Source organism: Microcebus murinus, chromosome 19 (genome assembly GCF_040939455.1).
Source record: "Microcebus murinus isolate Inina chromosome 19, M.murinus_Inina_mat1.0, whole genome shotgun sequence".
NCBI lineage: Eukaryota > Metazoa > Chordata > Mammalia > Primates > Cheirogaleidae > Microcebus > Microcebus murinus.
Window position 1 is genome coordinate 8826982 of NC_134122.1, and position 23175 is coordinate 8850156.

Genomic DNA, 23175 nt, shown 5'->3' on the forward strand with positions numbered 1-23175 from the left:
GCTGGGGACCCCTATGCACAAGACCCCAGGCTAAATGCTTTTCCTGTCCTCATTTAACACACCAAACATCTCAAGATAAGGGACATTATTCCCATTTTACAGATGAGAAAACTGATTTTGAGGGGCCAAGTGCCTTGCTCAGGATCATTCGCCATCTAGCGCAGAGCTTGGCTCTAAATTGCCAGACCCCAAGTTCAAGGCTTGGTGATCCTATAACAGAGCTGGGGACTCTTGCTTTCCTGCCTTCACTTAATTTAGGTGAACCCAGTATAACCGTCACGACTGTAAACTGCCGTCGTCTCTAAGAAAGCATGAAATATTAACGGGCTTCTTGCACTGTTGGCTATTTTTAAGCTACGGTTTGACAACCTGATACACGGTGCACGTTGGACGGATGCTTTGTGTACTTTATGTCAGTCCTGACAAATAGCACTGGGAAGAAGAGGGCATCATCCTCATTATGCAGATGAGAAATCTGGGGGGCCAGAGAGGCAAAGAAGCTAGCCCAGCAACACTGGCAGAGGAGGGACTCGGACCTGGGTCTGTGTGACTCTGGGCCTGGGCTCTGACCACTGGGCTCTGCTGCCTGACGGAATGAGAGTCAGCTCGAGTATCTCCACCAGGCCGGGCAGCCAGGCCGGGCCTCATCCTGTTCTCCACCTCCCTTCTCCCAGATAACAGCGACTTGATCGCGTGCACGGTGATCACCAAGGATGGCGGCATGGTCCAGCGATTCCTGGCTGTCGACATTTACCAGATGAGTCTGGTGGAGCCGGATGTGTCCAGGCTCGGCTGGGGAGTCGTCAAGTTTGCAGGCCTTCTGCAGGTAAGGTGGCCAAGGACTCTGGAGTCTCTTCTCGGTTGGCTGTACAAACACACACACAAAATTACCATCTTTACAATTAATTAGTCATTATTCAAGGAATATGTGAACAAATTATCTCCAGAGAAAGTGCTGAAACATTGCACAGATTAGGGTTGAGTCCTCTTTGACCAAAACCCTCAATCCTCACACCTCCCCTCCCCAACGGGAGAGAACTCCTGTTATCGGTATGATCCTTCCAGATCTGCTTCTCTGCCAAATGCATATTTAAATATGATGACATGCACTATTTTTTGAAATTGTGTACGTATACTTGACAGTGTGTCTGTGTGTATTTTTAATGGTGTCACATCGAACATATTCTACCCTTTGCTTTCTTCACTCGATAGCGTGTCTTAGAGGACTGTGTTAGTATATGCAGACCTACTGGAGTTCTTTTTAACTGCTGTGGGACTATACCCAGGAATGTTTAGCCAGTAGTACCCTGTTGGCTGTTGCCAGTTTTTTACCTTTCCAGACAGTGCTGCTGTGACCAGAATCGTTCTTACTTCCTTATGCACTTGGGTAAGATTTCCCTCGACTGATACCAACAAGTTGGGGTGTGCCAATTTTAAGTGTTAACAGATATTGCCAAATTCCTCTCTAAAATGACTTTTGCCGCTAGCAATTTATACGAATTCCCTTCTCCTCACCCTCTCTCCAGCAAAGCTAGGCTCTAAGTTGCCAAGCACCAAGTTGGGGCTTGGGGTTTTTCTGATGTTTGTCAATGTGATGGGTGACTAATGCAAGCTTATTTGAGCAAAGGGAGCAAAGAACCTGAGGGTTGAAACAGCCTTGCAGCGCGCCCCTCTGTCACACCACCAGTCCCTGGATGTCCCGCGGACACTTCTGGCCTTAGCGTCACCCTCCTTCAAGGCAGTCCGTTTCCTTGCAGGGCGGCCCTGGCTTCTGGAAGGGCCTTGCCCAGGCTGCCCCGCAGCCTCCTCCTCCTCCCCGCAGCGTGACCTGCTGGCTGTGCCCTGCTCTTCACGAGAAGCCCGCTGGTGTTTGAAGATGCTATTGGAGTCTTTTTCCCAACCTCCTCTTTTTCAGGGTCTTTCTGTTTCAAAAATGTGTTTTGCAGAGTGTGATATGAGAAACAACTATAGAAGAATCTTTCATTTAAAAAAAAAAAAGACTTCCATGGAAGACATTGTCCATTAGGTGACTTATACTTCTTATTTATCTAGGCTTTATCTAGACTTATGATCAATTTCCTTTAGAATTTAGTGTCAGGAGAGTGTTTTTCTCCCTTGAAGGATTAATACAGGTCCTCCATCATACAATAAAAGCCACATAAACCTTTTTTTTGGCCGACTTCCAATGGCTACTATTTGTCAGGTCGTTATTATACCATGCTCCTTGCTTTAAATGCATAATACCTCATCTAATCCTCACTGCCACATTTTGATGTGGGTATTATTTCCAAAGAGCTCATGCCAAGTGCAATGCCTCAGAACAGCGACTGTCTTCCTTCACAAGTGTTTTTCAGCATTTTCCTCCACCTCCTCTAGCATTGCTGACTTTTGTGTCTGTCTCCTGTCTCCTGCTTTTGTCTCAAATCACCCCAAACCTTCATGAGATTTTCTATGAAGGCTCCATTCTGAGGTCTTAGATTGCAATTGTCCTTATTATACTTGCAACATGCTTGTTTCTTCTCCACCTTTTTTTTTTTTTTTTTTTGGAGGCAGAGTCTCGCTCTGTGGTCCAGGTTAGAGGTAATGGTGTGATCATAGCTCAGTGCAAACTCAAACTCCTGGGCTCAAGTGATCCTCCTGCCTCAGCCTCCTGAGTCGCTGGGACTGCAGGTATGTGTCACCACACCTGGCTGATATTTTTCTATTTTTGGTAGAGACGGGGTCTCACTCTTGCTCAGGCTGGTCTCAAACTCCTGACCTCAAGCAGTCCTCCTGCCTCAGCCTCCCAGAGTGCTAGGATTACAGGCATGAGGCACTACACCTGGACTTTCCTTCTCTACCTTTAAATGTAGCTTTCTTCTAATCTCTGCTAAGTGGCCCTCCCTGTCCCTTTCTCTTGGTGAGCTTTTTCCTTTAGGAACCAAAGACATACAGATGGTTGCCAATGATGCCTCCTTCTTAAGAGAAATAAGAAAGAAATTGATTAGTAGATAAGTGACTACATCTAAGATCATGCCAAATAGTGATAGGCGTTTTAGTTCATTGTCTCTGGGTTCTCAGAAGTAAGGATTGTTGGAGCTTGCCTGCTGAATTACCTGTGGCCCCTTGAAGAGGCTGGGGTACTTGTTTATTCAGTAGGTGACTCACGTCCCCATGGAAATGGAGGCTGGCCACCACAGCCAGCATCGGCTCCTTTGGGGCCCTCTGTGTCCCCCCCACCCAGCTCTCCCACTGGGTCTGGTCTGCTTTGTGCCCGCTGACTCTGTTGGCCATGGGAGGCTGATGGTCTCCTTCAGAGCAAAAGCAGAGTTGAATTTGGAGGCCTCTTGCTAGATGAGCCACGACCCCACCGCCTCTGAGCAGCTGCCTTCCTCCCGAGCCCGACAAACCGCCTTTCCTTTGCCCCTCACTGTGCAGGACATGCAAGTGACCGGTGTGGATGATGACAGCCGCGCCCTGAACATCACCATCCACAAGCCTGCGTCCAGCCCGCACTCCAAGCCCTTCCCCATCCTCCAGGCCACCTTCATCTTCTCAGACCACATCCGCTGCATCATCGCCAAGCAGCGCCTGGCCAAGGGCCGCATCCAGGCGAGGCGCATGAAGATGCAGAGGATAGCGGGTGAGTGGCTGGGCCCTCGGGCAGGGCTTTCGGCATGGCTCTCACCCTGACCTTGAAAACCCTCACAGCCTCTCTAGAAGATGAAACACATGGTTCAGGAATGGATTGCTTAATTAACGAGAGAGGAGAATCTGCTCGGAGTTCCCCACTTCCTAAGTTTTGGTTTCTAGAGAATTCCTAGGGCTGCCTGGAAAAGACATGGAACCCTCCCTAGCAGGCAAGAGGCCATGAGCAGGCAGGCGTCAGTGTTGGGACTACTGTTGTCACTCCTCCACGTGAAATTCTCAAGCTTATGCTTACAAAGGGCTTCCACATTTGTCTCCTGCCTTTGATCCTTAAAACAGCCCTCGAGATCTGTGGGGCCAGCCCTGCACATTTTACAGAGGAGGGAACAGGCTCGGTGGCTTGCCCAGAGTCGCGCAGGCAGCAAGTTGGCAGGACCCAAAGGCAGAACTTCCTACTTGAAAGCTCTCCTGAGAGGCGGCCCTGCTTAGTGAGGGGCTGGGACCCAGCGCTGAATTCAGAAGGAAGCTGTTTTACGTTTTGCAGGGATGGTGGTGACTCGAGGGGGCCCGGCACTACCCAGTGTCAGGAAGGCCCCGGCTTCCCCAGAAGTAAAGGCACTGAGATGAGGGTGTTTACCGGGGAGGAAGGCAAGACATTCTCCCTGGGGGAAAGGGATTCTGTCAGCTCCTAAAATTATAAACAGTCTTTCCCAAGATACTCACCACTGCTCATTTCAGGTCCCCTGGTCATGCTGGCATGGTTTCCAGCTCACTGGGGGAGGAGGAGCTTTCCCAAGGGGTAGCTTCAAAGCGAGCCCCTGCGGGCTGGTCTGTCAGGCACTGCAGATCCAGCTGCCTGCTGCTGTGCGTCCCGCGGTGGTGTGCACGGGCTGCCTCCCGTGGCGTCCTCCCCGTCTCATTTCTCATTTAGCTGAAACTTGGCCTGCGAAATCATTATAGAAGCATTTTGTAATGTGCAAAGTGACTTAAATCATTCAGCCCTTTCTTTTAAGATTTATTTGTGGAGGGCTTTTTCCCCCCCACGTAAAGCAATTTCTCACAGCTGGCACGAAGGCCAAATATTTCATTTGGAAATTGAGAATTATGCCGTAAAGTGGCTGTTAGAACTAACGCCTTGGGTATTTCTTAAATTGATTTTAAAAGCCCCTCTGAATTGCTATATCATGAGACTTGTTTATGGAAGAAAGGATAGCCGCTGAGACAGATAAACACCCACTCATAAATACACATGCATGCGCGCATATGGATTCTTTCTCACGTGCTCCTCCCATGCACCCACCCACACACACACACACACACACACACACACGAACTTTCCAGGCAGAATTGGTCCCACGTGCTTTGAGGTCTGAAAGGGCACGAGAGGCTAAGCCTTAGTCAGGGACCTTTATACGTGGAAGCTGAGAATCCGAGGTAGAGATTGGCCCAGCAGCCATTCCGCTGGAGGAGCCAGGCCTGGAGCCCCTTCTCATGGTCTCAAGCTTGGCCTGAACCCCTCCCTAGATACCTGCTTGTGCTTTGAGCCTCAGTGGGATCTTTGGTGTCCCACTAGTCTCCCCAGCTCAAGGCTGCCTGCTTGGCTCTTCCCAAGTGACGTGCCTGGCAGGGCCACAGCCACTATAGTTCCCCCGAAAGTCTCATCACCTGCCCCCCATGCCACGCGCTAAGAGTGACCCGTGGTATCGTTTGACTGCAGCCCTCCTGGACCTCCCGATCCAGCCGACGACCGAAGTCCTGGGCTTTGGACTCGGCTCCTCCTCTTCCGCCCAGCACCTGCCTTTCCGCTTCTACGACCAGGGCCGCCGGGGCAGCAGTGACCCCACGGTGCAGCGCTCTGTGTTCGCGTCTGTGGACAAGGTGCCAGGTGAGCCAGCCCCACCCTGCGCTGTGGCCCGCCGTGGGGTCCCAGGGCGTTCTCTCTGTCGAGCCTGTGTGCGCCGCCCTTCCTCTCTCAGAAATCCAGTGAGCTGGAAGCGCCAGCTTTTGGAATTTGTTAGAGCATAGCACAACATAAACACAAGCCCCCGAAATAAATCTTGGCTCTCCCGCTGGTGTTTTACCGCCATGGTTTGGTTTTCCAGAGATTTGTTGGGTATGTGGAAGAACTTCTCAGAACTGACTTAAGAAGTTTCTTGGAAATACTTAAATTATTAGTAATGAGCTGTGGGAGAGTAATTTCCTCCTCCATGTAAGATGACTAGAAAGAGATAGTTAGTGTGTTTGGTTCCTGTTACAGTCCCCTGAAGAAGTGGGACTTTGGGAGAAGACCCTGCCACCCACAGGGCAGCTGCCCGTCTCTGCCACCTCGTAGCATCTTTGCCCACTTCCCCCAGGGTTCATCCCTAACTCCTGTCCCCTCCCCCAAAGGAGCACCTCGAACGGAAAGTTTAGCTCGATTTGGCAGAGCTGCAAGAACTGCTTCTTCAGAAGGGCAGCTCTCCCTTGCCTGTCCTGACACGTCTGCTTTAAGTGAATCCATGTGTACCCCGATCCTCGAAAGAGAGTCCTTCTCCTGATCACAAAACTTGAGAAAACAGCCACGCTCGCCCCTGCAACCTAACCCTTCCACACTGAGGATTTCAAACTTACATTGCAAGTGTTGTGAAACGTATTCAAAAGCAGTTGTCAATTTAAGAACAAAATATAGCTGTAAGAACCCACCTAAAATCTGGGTCCTGGCTCTCCTCCCTGCCCTCAATGATTTATTCTACTTTCGTTCTTTGATTTGATTAATTCATTTTTTAAATGTATATGCTGTAGGCATATGATTTTTTTTAAATCCATACAGGACATGATGAAATGAAAAATAAGTCTACTTTGTAGTCCAGAAAGAACTACATCTCATGTTAACAATTTCTTGTATATCTGTCTAGATATGTTAATTTGTGTGTCATATATGCATTTATGCATGTTTGCTTTTACACATGGGATTATAACATGTAGGTGATTCTGTACCCCTTCCTCTTTTCACTTAATAGATAGTGTTACATGTTAACACATATAGATCGACTTGATTCTCATTAAGTGTTGTATGGTATTTTATCATATGGATGGAAAAAAAAAATTTATAACTGTTTCGTGTTGATGTATACTTGTCGTTTCCAGTGTTTTGCTCTTACAGTGTCACAGTGAACATCCTTGGGGTGTCTTTGTATAATTGTGCAAATCTTGCATGTCTATAGGATAAATACCCAGCATTGGATCTGCCAAGTCAAAGAGGAAGGTTTTTTTTTTGAGACAGAGTCTCGCTTTGTTGCCCAGGCTAGAGTGAGTGCCGTGGCGTCAGCCTAGCTCACAGCAACCTCAATCTCCTGGGTTCAAGCAATCCTGCTGCCTCAGCCTCCCGAGTAGCTGGGACCACAGGCATGCGCCACCATGCCCGGCTAATTTTTTCTATATATATATTAGTTGGCCAATTCATTTCTTTCTATTTATATTAGAGACGGGGTCTCACTCTTGCTCAAGCTGGTTTCGAACTCCTGACCTCGAGCAATCCGCCCACCTCGGCCTCCCAGAGTGCTAGGATTACAGGTGTGAGCCACCGCGCCCGGCCCAAAGAGGAAGGTTTTTAATCTTCGTATATCAATATATAGTCCTAACATGAACTCTAGAAAGAAGTGCACCAGTTCACTCTGCAACCCATAGCTTGTGACTCCATTCTTAAAACCACTCTTAGGCTGCGAGATCATTTGTAGTACCGCCTCTGTTTTCTGCTATGACATGTGAGACGATTCTACCTGTTCTAGGGTCTAGAGGAGTCTTTGTTAAAAAAAAATTCTCCAGGTTGTGTCCCGTTCTATAGCAATGGCTGCTAAGTGAATCTAAACCCTGGCTGTGAGTCCAGGTTGACGCACTGCAGATTGGCCTGGCAAGAAATTATTACTTTAGGGTCGTCAAGGCTTCTTTCAGTTCAGGAACTTACTGGTTAAAGAGAAAAGTCTAGACCTTATTTTGGCTCTAGTCCTTTTTGGAAGAAGGCAGAGTATAAATAAATAAATAGAGCAAGTGTCATGGTCTTCAGCACCTGCACGGTCATTTCTGTTTGCGTGGTGCTTCTCGATGCTTGTTGCTTACGTCTCGCACCCACCTGGCTTCCAGGGGCGTGTGAGAGCACTAAGTGCTGGGGGTATGGCCCCAGCTCCGTGGCCTAGGCCTGCCTGCCAGGGGTGGTTAGCACAGCTGGGATGCCCAGTGTCCTGTCGTGGGTCTCAGGGTCAGGGGATATGAGGCTGTGACAGTTGGGACGACACCAAGTCCAAGGCAGCTGCTGAAGGTGGCATCCACTCCTTGCCTGTAGCTTTCCCCTCACTGCTCCTGGAAGTGCCACTCAGGTGTGGGCAGTGGGGTGGGGACATTCTCACTTATGTTCCTCCCTCCACTTATGTCCCTCCATTCCACTTATGTCCCTCCAGGGAGAGAGGCCTCACTGCCCTTCTGCCTTGGCTTGGTGCCATAGCTATGGCCTGAAGAGCAAGTCGAAATCCCAGAGCCTTAGTGTGGGGTTGGGGGTGGGGGTCCCATGGGGGCAGGAAGGGCAGTGGCTACTGCCTTCCCCTTCTCAGTAGTCAGGGTCTCCCACAGAGGCAGCCGGTCAGGGTCTGCAGTCGTCCTTAGTTCCTCTCTCCCTTCCCGTACCCACCACCCTGCTCCACCTCCGGAAACACCTCACCTCTGCTCCCCTCCCAGCCTTTGCCCAAGATTCCCCAAGAACAGCAGCCTCCTCTGGCTCCCCAGCTTCCAATCGCGTACCCTCCCTTCCATTTGGCCTGTGGGATCTTTCTAGAATGTAAATCAGAGTGTGTCATACCCCTGCCTATATCCTTCTGGTAGCTTCATGTTGCACTTGGACCAAAATCCACATCTCTCCTTCTGATCTTGGGTGGTGGCTGTGCGACCCAGCCCCTCAGATGAAGCCCCCATGTCCCTCCAGACTCCAGCCCCAACCCCGGCCATACCAGCCCTGGCTGCCCCTCTGAGCCAGCGCTTCTCAAAGTTATGGCCTCAGGACCCCTTTATGCTCTTAAAAAGTATTTTAATAGTATTGAGGAACCTAAAGTGCTTGAGTTTGTATGGATTATATCTATAGACTTTTGTGGCATTAGGAATTAAAACTAAGAAATGCTTTTAATATGTATTGATTTATTGACTACATCCATTGCATATAAGCATAACTAATATGGTTTTCTGTGAACAATAACTGTTTTAAAAAAAAAACCAAAAAACAAATGATTCACATTTTTGCAAATCTCTTTAATGTCTGGCTTAATAGAGGACATCTGGATTCTCCTTGGCGGCCGCTGTCAGTCTGTTGTGATAGCACACGTTATGTGGCGGCTGGAAAACGCCTCTGTGCACCCCTGGGAAGATGAATAAAGGAAACATGTCTTATTATTTTTATGAAAACAGGGATTTCCAGACCATGCTTTGAGAGCCACTGTTCTAGACGACAGGGCCCTTCCCTGCCTCAGGGCCTTGCCTTGGCCGCTGTTCCCTAGACCTGGTGCGGCTGCCCGCCCTCACTCAGGCCTCGCCTGTGTGTCCCTCCTCAAAGGCCTTTTCTGATCACTGCCCTGGCTAGGTCCCCCCACCCTGCCCCCATCACATTAGCCTGTTCCATTTTTCTGTGGCACGAAGTTCCCTACCTGGCCAATATATTTGTGTACCTGGCCATAGTCTTTCTGCCCCACAGAGAAGGTCACCTGCATGGGTGTCCCGTTTACCTCTGTGTCTCAGTGCCCAGCACCGTGCCTTCACTCAGGGTCTGCTGGGTGAAGATTGAGTCAACACTCATTCTCTGCACAGCCCTGGAACAGATGCCACCGAAGCCCTTCTCCCTCCTCTCCACACCAGAAAGACAAGGAAAGTCCACCTGGAGCCCCGGACGCGTGGTGGTTTAGCCCGTGGCACTCTGACAAGGGAACTCAAAGAAACGGAGTCCCTAGCAGATCTTAAGCAGCATCCCTCTGCTTAATTTCTGTCACCAAAGTGAGATGCACCCAGACGAGAGCTTTCAGCTATTTGCACATCAGCTCAGGGGTTTGCAGGATTAGGGCGTGGGGCTGGGAGGGGAGCGGGGCGCTGGGGGGAGGCTGCTAGCAGAGGCAGGGCCTGGCTGGGCCTCCAGGGCTGTGGTGTCCGCAGCTGCCATCAGGCCCGTGGGCGCTGCGGCGTGACCCCTTCCCGCCTTCTGCAATGGCGTCTCTGGCCGTCAGCCATGCCGTGTGGGATCCTTGCCTCTGCCTGAGGGTGACTGCTAGACAAGTTTGTTGTATTAAGACACATCTTCTGATTTTATCTGCAGCGCAGGTAATTGTCACAGAGCAGTTCGTCCCCCCTTTAGAAGCTATAAACGATTATATTTGATGAAAATATACCTTTCAGTTCCTTGGAGGAGATATTAAAGTAGAGTATAAATCAGAGCTAATAGGTGACTAGCCACTTCGGTGTATTCTTCTTCTTCCATTTGTCTTAGAAAAAAAATCACAAATTCTGTTTATTGTCCAGTTTTATGTTTATGGCTCTCGTCCCCACCGAATGTTCAGCGCCACGAAGGCAGAGGCTCGTGTGCGCTCCTGGCCAGGAGGGAGGGGTCGGTGGTGGCCAGGACGTGGGGGTGGCAGGCTCAGCCGGGTCTAGACTCTGGCCTGCGCTCTCCGCGGCTTTGAGGTGCTTGGCTTCTGCACTCCCTGCACCCACCGGCCCGGTCCACCGGCCCTCGGCAGCAGCTGCTTTCCAGAATCTGCCTCAGCAGACGGAGTGTCCAGAACCAGCCCATGAGGCCACACTTTGCATAAACTCTGGCCATACCCGCAGCCCCCAGAGCAGAAGCTGTTCCCCAGCAGTGACCCTGGGGCGTCAGGCGGCGGCAGTCTCCACTGGAAGGGCCTAGCTTCTGGTCTCCCAAGGCAGCTTGTCCCTCACTCCTGGGCTCCGCCTGGCCCAGAGGCTGTGTACAGGCGTTCCCCGGCAGGTGTGATGGGGCAGGAGGGCTGGCAGAACACGCCGGGAGGAGTTCGGGGCTTTGAGCAGAGCAGCCAGCACGCTGGTATCCACTGGCCCCCACTGATGGGAGCTTAGTGATGTTACAAAAAGTGATCCCCTCTCTACTTTGTGCATTGTCACTTGCTCCCCACTGGCCTGTTAACTCTGGGACGGGGACAGAGACAGGGACTGCCTCTTCTGTTGCCTCCCCGGCTTCAGATCTCCAGTCTCTGCCATCACCAGCCCCTCTCCATGGACCACAGCCCGGCCCTTCCACCGCGCTGTCTTTTTGGCCATGCCTCATGAAAGTCACACTTGTCCACCTTCAGGGCCTCTGTCCTCATGCTTCTCTCTGCCTAGAACCCTCTGCACGGCTGGCTCCTTCTCAATATTCAGGGCTCTGCTCAGATACCTCAGAAAGGTGCCTTCCCGAGTGCCCAGGCCACCCCAGTTCCTCTCTGGTCTTTGTTATTTTTAATTGAGTTGAAATTCACATAAAAGCAAACAAAACATGTGAAAGTGAACAATGCAGTGGTGTGCAGTCCATTCACGGTGCTGTGCCACCGTCTCCTCTACCAGTGCCAAGGCACTGCCCTCCCCCAGGATACAGCCTGTGGCCCTCGGCACTCGCTCCTGTTCCCCGCTCCCCGGCCCCTGCAGCCTCTAGTCCGCTTTCCATCTCTGTGGGTTTACCTGCGGGATGTTTCATAAGGGTCATATAATATGTGGCTTTTTGTGCCTGGCTTCTCTACTTCGCATAATGTTTTCAGGGTCCATCCACGTTGGGACGTGTTAGTGTGTCATCCTTTTTTGTGATGGATACCATTCATTACTTAGACCTCATTTTGTTCGTCCCCTGGTGGGCACTGGGCTGTTCCACCTTCCGGCTGCTGTGGACAGTGCAGCTGTGAGCATGCGTGGACGGGGCTTTGTTTGAACACCTGTGTTCCATCTGTGGGGCATATGCCTGGGAGTAGAAGTGGGATCATGTGACAATCTTGTGAGAACTGCCAGATTGTTCTCTGTGTCTTCCTAGCCTGTACCTTTTGCTGAAATTGCCTCATTGATTTGTTGTTTGCTGCCCCTGTCCTGCACTTGAATGGAAGCCACTTGGGCAGGGGGACAGACCTTGCTTGTCTTGTCCCCGATGGTGCTGACACTTAGTAGGTGCTCAAGAAATGCCAACGCCTGGGTGAGTAGGTGGGGGCAGAAGGATGGGGCTGGACGAGCTGTTTAGTCTCGTTTTCCCAGTAGACTGTGAACTCCTGTGGCCAGGGCATCTCTGCCTCACTCAGTTCTGGTACCTGGTGCCAGTTGGTGGTGGTCTGGGTGCCGGCTGGAGAGTTGGGGATCCTCCTGTATGGGTCAAGCTCTGCTCTGCTCACTTCCTGTCCCAGCTTCCTATTGAGTCTGGGAAGCCAGCTGTCTTGGGGCAAACGTCTAAATCCTCTGAGTACCAGGGAACACTGAGCTTTCGCAGGTGTTATCGTCATCAAAGGCAAACAAACCGGCAGTATCAGTAGCCTGACCCAGAACACTTAATAGTTCTTCGGAAAAGCTGCCTTTGGCAGCTGAGTAACCAAGGAAGAAGTGCAAGATTATAGTGCGCTGGGAGCCAGCCATGCAGACCGCGGAGCCTTGGCCTGGAATCCAAAAGAGAAAAGAAAAAAAAATCGATGTTTAATTCATAGACATCGTTCTGACTTCTCCTCCCCTGAGGATAACGTACCAGGTGCTAATGTCATCTCGTGGTGGTGTTTCCCAGAAACTAATTTTTTAAGCCTGTTATTTTTCTTCTTTCCGATTATAAAACTGGAGCCAATTCTCTCCTTTCCGCTCCCCAAGGCACAAATGCCCTTTCTGGAGTCCCACAGGAAGGAGAGCCTGAGGCCACGATCCTGCAGGCCCCAGCCCCAGGTAACCCTTCCAGTCTTCAGCTCTGGCCAGAGACTGGCCAGTGGGTCAGTGAGGTTCAGAAACTCAATTCCCACCCTGAGCCTTTTTTTTTTAAGGCCAAATTTATTGAGCTGCTAAGCACTTCATGCGTTTTTCTCATCTCATCTTCCCAACAACCCTCAGAAGGAAGGTTTTAGCATTTTCCCTCTCTGCATGTCAGGAAGCAGCCTGCCCAAGGTCACCAAATACCCCTCTCCCCGCCCAGGGAGGCTTTGAACCCCAGTCTGCCCAGCAGGTCCTGTGCCCCCCTCACCCCTGCCACCATTCACCAATTCTGAAGTGAATTCCCCTTTTCTGATTTTAAAAGTAAAGGCCTAACTGTAGCTCCCTGAGGACTCACTAGTTCAGGCAAAACCACATTGTCAGCTCCAACTCTAAGCATGTTTAGAGCAGAAAAAGTTGTATCTATTTCTGGAAGTGTGGGGTATAGTTTGGAAGAATTAACTGTGTCAGGCATTTTATATGCATGAATTCTATCCTCCGACCACCGTGGAAGCCGGTATCCCTGGCCTGGCTTACAGGTAGGAAACCGAGGCTCAGACCAAGACCACAGAGCTCACGCAAGGCAGGCTGAGATCCTACCTCCACGTCCTGCCTCTAAATCCCACTTGCTTCAAGGCTGGTATTTCAGGTAAAGATCCCGTATCCTTTGGGACCAGAAGCATTTCAGTTTTGGAATTTTTTTTTTCAGTCTTCGGAATATTGCATTATGCTTATCGGTTCAGCATCCCTAATCTGAAAATCCAAAATGCAAGATGATCCAATGAGCATTGTTTTTGATTTGGAATGTTCAACCTGTGATGACTGAGCTACTTCATATGGCAGCTCTGCCACCTGGCTCAGAGGTTGGCAGGATGGACCCTCGTTAGAGAGGGGCCTCGAGGGGTGGCCCTGGCCTAGTAAGAATGCTCCCTATTGCCCTCTTCCGTCCCCCACACTAACACACCCCCAAGTCCTCGTGCTCCAAGACCTGCCTCCCGTGGGTCAAGGCCACACCTGCAAAGCAGCAATCCAGAAAGGTACCCTTCTCTTGAGACTGCCGCTTCCAAACCAGGCTAGCGGTGCAGGGCCCATTCTTATACAAGTTTTTCCCTGGTCTGTCATGAGCAAAAAGCAGCAGTAAGACTTCAGAATCTTGTCTGAGGAAAAGCAGCAGGATTTGAGCTCCTTTCAACACTTTCTGGCAATTGTTTCTCAGAGGTCAGACTTCAGGTGGTCAGGAAGGGGTCTGCAGACCAGATCCCACTCAAAACCCAGCTCTGAGTGGGGTCCAAGCGTCCTGTTTGTCAGGCCTCTGTGGGAGGCCCCGGAGCTGGGTGCATACGGCCCAGGAAGGAACTGCATTCTCAAATCAGAGCCCACGAGGTGTCCCTGTTTGCAACCTGCCCACAACAGACACCTTCCCAGTAGACACAATAGCACTTGTTGTCTGGGGCGCCAGCTCTCGCCACACGCGGACAGGCAGCAGGCAGCGCCGGCCATCTCGCCCAGATGCTTCTCCTGGGAGGGGGAGGAGGGAGGGGCAGACAGTTCCAAAGAACTGAGTGTTGCTTCACTCCTCGGGCTCATTCCCTGCCTCAGACTGCCGACAGGACTGTGTGCCCCGAGCCTGTCCTGACGGTGTGTCAGAGAACAGGGAACACTCCCCGCTTGCTCGAGGAGAGGGCGCGGAGAGCCCATGCAGGCGCTGTGGGAAGAGATCAAACCCCACGAGGTTGGACCTCGGCCACGCCTCAGCACGGCTGTGGGCTGGGCGGGCCCCCTGCGGGGCGGCCTCCCCGACGGACAGCGCAGCACGGGCTGGCCCCTGCCAGCGGCGGCGGAGCGAGCGGCGCGGCTGCTCGCCCCGCGTACACACCAGCGCAGACCTGTCTGTCCTTGCGCCTAGGTGTGGCTCCTGCCCGTCCTCGTTGCCTGGCTTCTTAGTGCAAGTCAAGCACGCTGCTGGAAGTCGGGAGAGGCAGAAAAGCACCAAGAAAAGATAGTATTCTCTAAATCTTGCCACCCCGAGGTGTGCAGTGCTCTCCTTTCCTCTCGTGTTTTCTGTTCTTTCACGGTGGGGCTTCTGTTCCCGGCAGTAGAGTGTTTTCCCCGGGTGGGGGCCAGCAGAACGAATAGGCAAGCACAGCCCTGAGCCAGCAGTGGGGCTCAAGTCCCAACTGCCCACCTCCACCTTAACCTTGTTACATGGCCTTGGGCCAATTCAGTTCACCTCGTTGGGCCTCAGTTTATTCATATAAAAAACAGGGGTGATGCGTTATGATATGAGTGTCCTTAACACTACTGAAATGCACAATCAAAATGGTTAGGACAGTAAATTTTGTTATGTGTATTTTACTACATTTGAAAAAACAAAAAATAGGGATGAAAATGTCACCTGCCTCATTAGGCTCTGTGCACATGTCATGTAGGAGCCTAGAACGATGTCTAGCATGTATAAAGCACACGGCGCGACAAAGGTGAGCTGCTTCCTGTAATTGTTGTCGTTAGTTAAGGGCTGACCGCTGCGTCACGTGAACCAGGAGCACAGATGCCAGTGGAGAGCGTGACTTAGATCCATGGGGACAAGTCTTTGCATCTAAAGGGAAGGTCCATAAAAGTATAAAACTTTCCAAGGCTTGTTCTGTTGAAGTACATTGTTTGCATCTGACTAGCTCAGGGAACCCCAGGTGTCCACTGGAGTGAGATGTAAGAACTGCTTCCCTGCTTCCCAAGAGCTAGCCGTAGTGTCTTTGGGACTTGAGGGATTGAAATGCCAGGTAAGTGTGGAAAAGAAACCTGTTAATTCATTTTCTCTCCCCTAAGAGTGAGAAAAACCAAATCAGAGGGCAGAGATGAGACAGTAACAGCACAGGGTCATTGGGTTCTCAGCGTACCCCTTTCCCTTATGCCTTGGGTGGCATGGCAGCTCCCAGGGCCAGGGTAGGGGACCAGCTGGTGGAGAAGGAGGTGGGGAAGTGGGGTGGGGAGGGCTGGCATTTTTAAAAGGAATTTTTACAATTCCTAGGAAGTCATATGACAGATAACTGGTCCGGGTCAGGAAAGGGAAGATTGCTTGGGCAGGTGTTGCTGAGGTCCTCTGTGAATCAAATAAACACTGTGCCGTGCGTGCAGAGAACAGACTTAGGAGCAGGTCGCGGGAGCACGGAGGCAGCGGGCGGGGCGCTGGCTCTGCAGGGCTCCTTGGCGCCGGGGAGGCACGCGTGCAAAGTCATGGCTGCGGGGAAGGGGAGCTCGGAGAGACAGCTGTAAAGCTGGCAGGGCCAGGTGACAGAGGGCTTCACGGGCTCGCCAAGGGGTTAGAATCTTTCCCTGGAAGCAACAGGAAGCCATTGACAGTCCTGAGGTAGAGGAGTGATGAGCCGGGGGACATGGGCTCAGGTTGTGATTGGCCGGAGGTGGGAAGGGTGGCCAGGAAGGACACACAGGGCACACCTAAGCCCCTACTCGTCCCGCTCACCACCCGTGTAGCAGGTGGCACCGCGCCCATCTCATGGATGAGAAAAGTCTCCATAGAGGCCACCGCCTCCCTCGGGTTGGTGTGCATCTTTCTTCCATGCCTTGTCCTGGGCACTCGCCACTGTGCTTGTGCCATGGGATTATAGCGCTTTTTAACACACCTCGGTGACTGCTGTTTCACTCAACAGTATGTCCTGGAGACTTTCCCGCGCTGGTTCATAAGAGCACCCTCGTGTGTGTGACTGCCGCCGTCAGTCATCTGGGCAAGCCACCCTTCGCAGCCGATCCCCTACTGATGGATGTCTAGGTTGTGGCAGGCATTTCGTCCTTAGCCCATAAGAGGCACCTCCAGCACCCTTGCACAAGCGTTTCCCCAGGGCAGGCAACGGTGAAGTGAATCCAGAATAACCAGGCTGTGGAACTGACAGGGTCTGGTGACCAGTTTGCCTGGGGAAATGGGAAGCCACAGGGCTAATTTAAGGCAAAATATTACAGAGCCTCAGTGTCTCCCTCCAAATGTTCCTCTATGCATTTAGCTTGCAAGGACGTTTTTGTTTGGTTGGGGGTTTTTGTGTTTGTTTTGGGTTTTTGTTTGTTTTTTTTTTTTTGAGACAGAGTCTCGCTTTGTTGCCCAGGCTAGAGTGAGTGCTGTGGCATCAGCCTAGCTCACAGCAACCTCAAACTCCTGGGCTCAAACGATCCTTCTGCCTCAGCCTCCCAAGTAGCTGAGACTACAGGCATGCACCACCATGCTCGGCTAATTTTTTCTATATATATTAGTTGGCCAATTAATTTTCTTTCAATTTATAGTAGAGATGGGTCTGGCTCTTGCTCAGGCTGGTTTCGAACCCCTAACCTTGAACAATCCGCCCACCTTGGCCTCCCAAGTGCTAGGATTACAGGCATGAGCCACTGTGCCTGGCCTTGGTTTTGTTTTTATGAGACAGGCTGTCACTCTGTGACCTAGGCTGGAGTGCAGAGGCATCATCGTTGCTCACTGCAACCTCAACTCCTGGGCTCAAGCGATCCTCCTGCCTCAGCCTCTCAAGTAGCTAGGACGACAGGCGTATGCCACCACACCCAGCTAATTTTTCTATTTTTAGTAGACATGGGGTCTTGCTCTTACTGAGACTGGTCTCAACCTCCTGGCCTCAAGCAGTGTCCCCACCTTGGCCTCTCAAAGTGCTGGGATTACAGGTGTGAACCTCCATGTCCGGCCTCACGAGGGCACTTTGATGATGCCAACTTCTGACCCAACAATCCTTGTTATCTGTGGATATTGTTCTGTCCAGGAGGCCTAGACAGGAGCTGTGATGACTGGAAAGGTCTTCCAGGACTGGGGGTCTGCAGTGGGTGGCCCACTCACGGCTCTGCCTGTCATCCCAGAGAGAGCCTCAGAGCTTGGCATGGTGGGCCTCCAGCGGGTTCTGTACGTACCTCCTGGCACCTCTACTGAGGTTCCAACTTTCTACTTTCTTTTCTCTCTGTAGCCAGAATTCCATGACTAGAATACAGCTTCCTTTATTTGTGGCTGTCCAGCCATGGCATTTGATATAAATGTGCTTTTTCTTCAGAAACACACACAGTATTATTTTTTTTTAACATCCAAATTCCCGAAGGGCCGAAAGTCAATATTATCCCAGTGTTGATGGGAATGGCTGTTCTGTGACATCTCTTCACACTTAAACAGCCTGCTTACTTAAGCCTCAGCGTCATGGCAAAACATTCCAGAGCCCATCCGCTGGAGCTGACGGATTGTTTACTGTCTCCATCGCTGTGAGCTCGAGTCCTTGGAAACCACCTCGTCAGTCTCCGTGTTGAGTGTGAGGAATCCATAGTGTGATTTGGGGAGCAGATGCTTCGACCATGCGAACCGTTAACTTTGAACTGTGATTTCTAGCAACACCTCCGAAAATATTTGCCAGTTGGTAAAAATTCAGGTGCATGGCATATGTGGTCTCCTTCTAGCCTCACAGACTTGTTTAAGGCCCCAGGATAAAAGGCCTATTTATTGAGTGCCAACTATGTGCTAGGCACTAGACTGGTTGCTTTACATGCAATAAAGAGATAAATAAGTAAAAACTGCAACGTTCTTAGTCCCACTCTTACAGCCCGGGAAAGCAAGACTCAGACAGCAAAGCCCTTTGCCGGAGTCTCAGAGCTGGCGACCAGAGCGAGCCTGCTGCTTCTGAGCCCTGAGAAAAAAGTTATCTCCCCTTTGTTCTTCCCTTTCCTGCTGAGTTGATTTGAAGCCTCTGTGGAGCTTGTGAGGTCAGAGCGCCCTTTTGCTGCGGCTTTCCGAGCATGTTGACCTCACAGCCCGATGGCTGGGCTTCCGGTGCTGGGTTCCGTGCACATTCCAGCCTCCTGGCTCGAGGATGTCCTCTTAAACCTCGGGGACAGCCGGGTGCAGGAAGAGTCAGTGTTGAGGGAATGAACCTCCCCCAAACACCCCACCACCACCCTCAGTAACCTGGAAAATATTTTGGAATAGTTGACATTCACCCAATCTTGGGCATTTTGGAAAAATGCTCTTTTTTGCCAGATTTCCAGCCTGAAGCCCAAGGGAAGTGTCCATCGGCTAGGAGCAGCGTTCTAGTGTCCCAAAGCAGTGACCAGCCTGGCGGGGACCGTGGCCTGCTTGTTGTCCACTCTCTCTGACCTCTTCACCCCACCGCCAGCAAGGAGCAAATGCAGAATCCACCCTGTGTCCCCATCCCCACCATGTCCAGCCAAGTGGCCACCCCACACCCATCCCTGGGCAACCAGCACAAAGTGCCCGCAGGAAGCTTCAAAGCTACTGTCGCTGCTGTGCACCAGGTGTGTGCCACCATGCTGTTTACACCACATCCCTGCCGAGCGAGCCGTTGCAACGGGGTCAGGGCCAGACGTCTTGGCTTCAGGCCATCCGGGTTCAGGTCCACACCTCCTCATAGACAACTGTGTGATGTCAGGAAGTTCTATAAAGCTCCTAAACCTCAATGTCCCCTTCTGTAGAATGGGGCTGATGATCGGACCTGCCTCCCAGGAGCAGGAGCTTAGCTGGGCCAGCACTCCGTGCGTCACACCATCACAATATAAAAACGGTCAGCGCTGTTGAGGAGGAGGGAGCTGAGGCTCACAGCAGTAGAGCAGCCTGCTCAGGGTCGCGAGCTCGGGGGTGGCAGGCCAGCACTCCAGGCCTCGTGGCCCTGGCTCGAGCCCCTTGCAAGCAGCTTACCTGTCACAGGTGCTCTAGCCAGTGCTCCCGAGTTCTGCCAGCCACGTGGGTGGCGCCAGGCAAGCAGCCTTCTGAGCACCTGCCTGTCAGAGCTACCGTAGACAGCGCCATTCTTCCAGCAAGTGCGAGCTGAGCGCCTCCTGCAGCCTGAGCTAGGCCTTTGTGCTCGTGACAGCCCACGTGGGGGGTGGGTCTGGAAATGGATGGCTGTGGTGCCTGAGCTGACTGGGGGTGATGGACACGGACAGAGCAAGTCACTCAGAGGACCCAGGTGGCCAGAGCGCAGAGGGTAGGGCAGAAGGTCACTGACTCATTGGAGGGTGGCCCAGGGGTCTGGAAGGCCATGATGAGGCACGTGGGTTTCATTCTGAGCGCTCTGGGGGGCCTTAAGCAGGGGCAGTGAGACCTGGTTCATGCCTGACCTCCTTGTGCATACCGAGGGGAGTGGACTAGAGACAGCAATGTGGGGCCATTGGGTCCCCCAGCAGCTAAGAGCAGCTGGGCACAGTGGGGGGGCCCTTGGCTACTGTGGTCAGTGATGGGTTTGGGTGCAGCTTGTCTGGTTGTGACAGATCTGCTCCAAGGCATGGCGCTGTCCCCACACATTACGTAGTGCCTTAGGGTCGGCAAGGCATCTCAGTAATCCCATGAGGGCAGTGAGGTGGGAAACTGAGGCTCAAGAGGTGAGGCAACCTGTTTCACACTGCCAGGAAGCAGGATTGTGCTTTGCACTCCGCCCCCGAGCCATCTAAACCGCCCACATACCACCCGACAAGAGCGTTTCGTGAGGCCCACCCCGTGCGTGGCCAGCGTTGAGGGAAACGTCTACACGATCCAGGGTCATGGCAACCTGGGGAGGAAGGTGCGCTGTTCCTCACCCCACTTAACAGGTGAGGAGGCCGTGGCCCAGAGAGTGAAGCAGCTTGCTTGCCCGAAGTCACGCGGTGGTGCATGGTGTTGCTGAGACCCATTCCCAGGTCACCTGACCCCCACAGCCTGCCCTGTCCGGTGTCCAGGGATCCTCCTCAGGGCCTGGGACCTGAAGAAATTCCTGGCCTTGCCTCGGGGGAGGTGTAGTTGGAAGCTGGGCACTGTGATCTCACCTGCCACCGCACACACGTCGTGGCTGAGCTCACCTGTCAGAGCTCGATGACAAATCAGGCCTCCAGATGCCTGTGTGTGGCCGGCAGCACTAAGTGGCTGTCTAGGCTTCGGGAGCCAGTTGACATCTGCCCGATAGGTGCGATGCACCAGCAGCTTTCTCTCCTGCCTTTCGCAGCCCGGGCCGGCTCTCAGCCAGCGCTCTCTAGAAATAATAAGGCACCGACCGCGCGGTGAATGCTCCCACTGCATGGGAGGCTCCGCAGGGGAGATTTAGGGCCTCCTGGTCAGGAACAAATTTAAAGACTTTCTGGAAGGTTCTGGGGCTGGCCAAGGTTCAGCTAAGCCCCGCAGCAGTGTGAGTGTGGAAACATCTTTAGCTCACTGCCTTCCTGGATCTACAGGGGTGGGCTCCGGTAGAAGGCGTCAGCGCTTGTCTTTTCCTTCACTCCTCTGTTGAGTAAATATTCCTTGAGCATCTCCTGTGTGCCACATGGAGCTTGCAGTCTCGTAAGAGTGACAGGCAGCATTCAGATAATCAGGCCAGCAGCTAATTTGTTTATAACAGGGAACCTGGCCTTGTCTAGTGGGGGTGGGGCGGCTTCCCCGGGCAGGCCAGTGGGCGGATTGTGGAAGGACGCGTTGGAGCAGATGGCTTGGGAACGGCATGTGGAAGGACTTGGGCACAGAGTGAGGAAGGGGCCGGTCTCCTGGCTCCACGTTCCATGCATTCACCGTCTCTTCTTCAGACCCTCCCCCCCCCCCAAGGCTGGGTAGGCACGTGCTCAGGTTGTGGCTGAAGGCTCCTACGGCTCACGGTGGTGCAGCGGCGTACCTGGAGTCGCACCACTAGTGCGCAGTGAAGCCAGTGCTGTCCCAGCTCTGCCCGACCCCAGTCTGCGCTCTGGCCACCACCCAGCTTCCCGCTCTGTGTTCTCCTTTTTCACTCTTGCTCCCTGTCCCGTGCTGTCACTGACACGGCCCAAGGCCCGCCGGAAGGGTCAGAACCCATGACTGCCAAGCCCACTGGAGGACAATTGTAAGTTATTGACCCCAAATCCACAAATAGCTGGAAACCCCAAATCATGCCTTGAAAGTGTCCCCTGGCCCTGGCCCACTGCTCTTTCTCAGCAAACCACTGGGTTGATGGACTCCCACCCTCCATCAGCCTCCTTAGCCTAAGTGAGTCTCGGAAACTCGGTCAGGAACTGCGCACAAGTTAGCAGGGCTGTGGTATCTCAGGGGAGCAGAGCGTGCCGTCCTTGCAGCCTCAGGCCAGAGAAGGCCTCTGTCTCCTGCCACCAGGGGTGACGAGGCCTGCTCAGCTCGGCATAGCCCTTGGGCCAGCTCCTCGCCTCTCCGGCAGGCACACTGTCCTTTCTCTGTCCTGTTCCTCCATGACTTCTGTGGGGCAGCCAACTGGGTGATCAGAAAGTTCGTCGACTGAAACCCTAAGGCAGCAAAGAAAAGCCACCCTTCCCTCAGCTGAGACAGGCCCACAGGGCCTGCCCTGATGGTGCCCGGCGCCTAGCGGCATGGCTCTTTTGGAAGCACAGAGTCCCAGCACCAGCAGGATCTTCCCGGCGTGAGGCCCTGGCCTGAGCCAGCCTACCCCTGTGGGCCTCAGCCCTAGTGGGGCGTACTTAGGATCGCCCCGAGAGCATTTGGAAAAGCCCTCTGCCCAGGCCCAGCCCAGCTAAGCCAGAGTGAGGGGAGGGCCGTTGGTGGCCCCGTCCTCTGCAGGAGAAGCTGCCCCCTCGTGTGTCTGGGGTAGGAGGGGTTCTGGCAGTGGGCTGTGTTTGGTGCCCTGGGCCCGGTTTCAGGCGAGGCCAGTTCCTCAGCACTTGCCATGCTTTCAGCATGGGCGCTGCTCTGCACGTGCTCTGTGCCGAGGGCTGAAGGGTGGGAGGGTCTGCACGGCCCTGCCCCAAGGAGTCCACGGTGTCTGGGAAGGCGACAGCTAACTCACCGTTGCAGCAGGAGTCTGATCTGCACTGTGGCGATGTGGAAGCCCAGGGTAGGCGTGGAAGGAGGTCTTAAAGGACAGGCGGGTTGAACGTGGTGCATCCGGGCAGGGGCATGACTGGGCCTTGCACAGGTGGCTCCTGCCAGCTGCCTAGGGTGGTGTGGGGACGGCAGGAGAAGCCACGTGGGGCTGGCCCCTGCTCCTGGTTATCTGCTGGACTTTGTTGGAGGGCCCAGGGGCCACTGATGGGGGGTGAGACTCCCACTCCACATCACCACACGCAGCCCTAGGAGCAGGAAAACTGTCCCTCACAGGGCCACTCCCAGGCTGGGCTGCCCGTGGGACCCGATGACCACACTTAGCTGGAAAGAAGAGGTGGCTGATAACATGACCTCATATTGGGTGACGAGAGCCCAAATCCACTCATGGGTCCAGGGCCGAAGCAGGTGTCATCCATGGCCTCTCTTGCACTCGTGCCATCCCCAAGCTGTCAGCTCCACCTGGGAAATGCAGTCACAGCCCAGGACTCTCACCACCACACCCATCTGCTGGCCTGGGGCCGGCTAACTCCTTTCTGAGGGACCAGAGTCAATATTTCAGGCTTTTAGGGCCATATGGTCTCTGTCACTAGACTCTCCCATTGCGGCCAACAGCAGCCACAGACGATCTGTAACGGAGGGGCTGTGGCCGCGCTCCAGGAAATCTTCGCTGGTGGGACAGGGGACCTGCTGGGTTTGGCCGGCAGGACATCGTTTGCTTCTCCTGACCTCGGCCACGTCTGCGCTATTTCAGTGGCTTCAAAATCGGTCCCACCGCTTCTCTCCTTGCCCCTACTCCCTGTTCT

General features: G+C 53.0%; 1 protein-coding gene across 2 annotated transcripts in view; it reads left to right on the forward strand.

Moving 5' to 3' along the window:
* The window catches only part of CLEC16A (C-type lectin domain containing 16A), a 201214-nt gene that overhangs the window by 147339 nt on the left and 30700 nt on the right, over positions 1–23175 (forward strand). For both annotated transcript variants that reach the window (XR_012913481.1, XM_075995101.1), the window contains exons 19-21: positions 675–826; positions 3418–3622; positions 5345–5512. Coding sequence is in view for 1 of the 2 variants with exons in the window: in XM_075995101.1 (XP_075851216.1) it covers positions 675–826; positions 3418–3622; positions 5345–5512 (525 nt within the window). In the remaining variant the exon portion in view is untranslated. The remainder of the gene's footprint in view (positions 1–674; positions 827–3417; positions 3623–5344; positions 5513–23175) is intronic.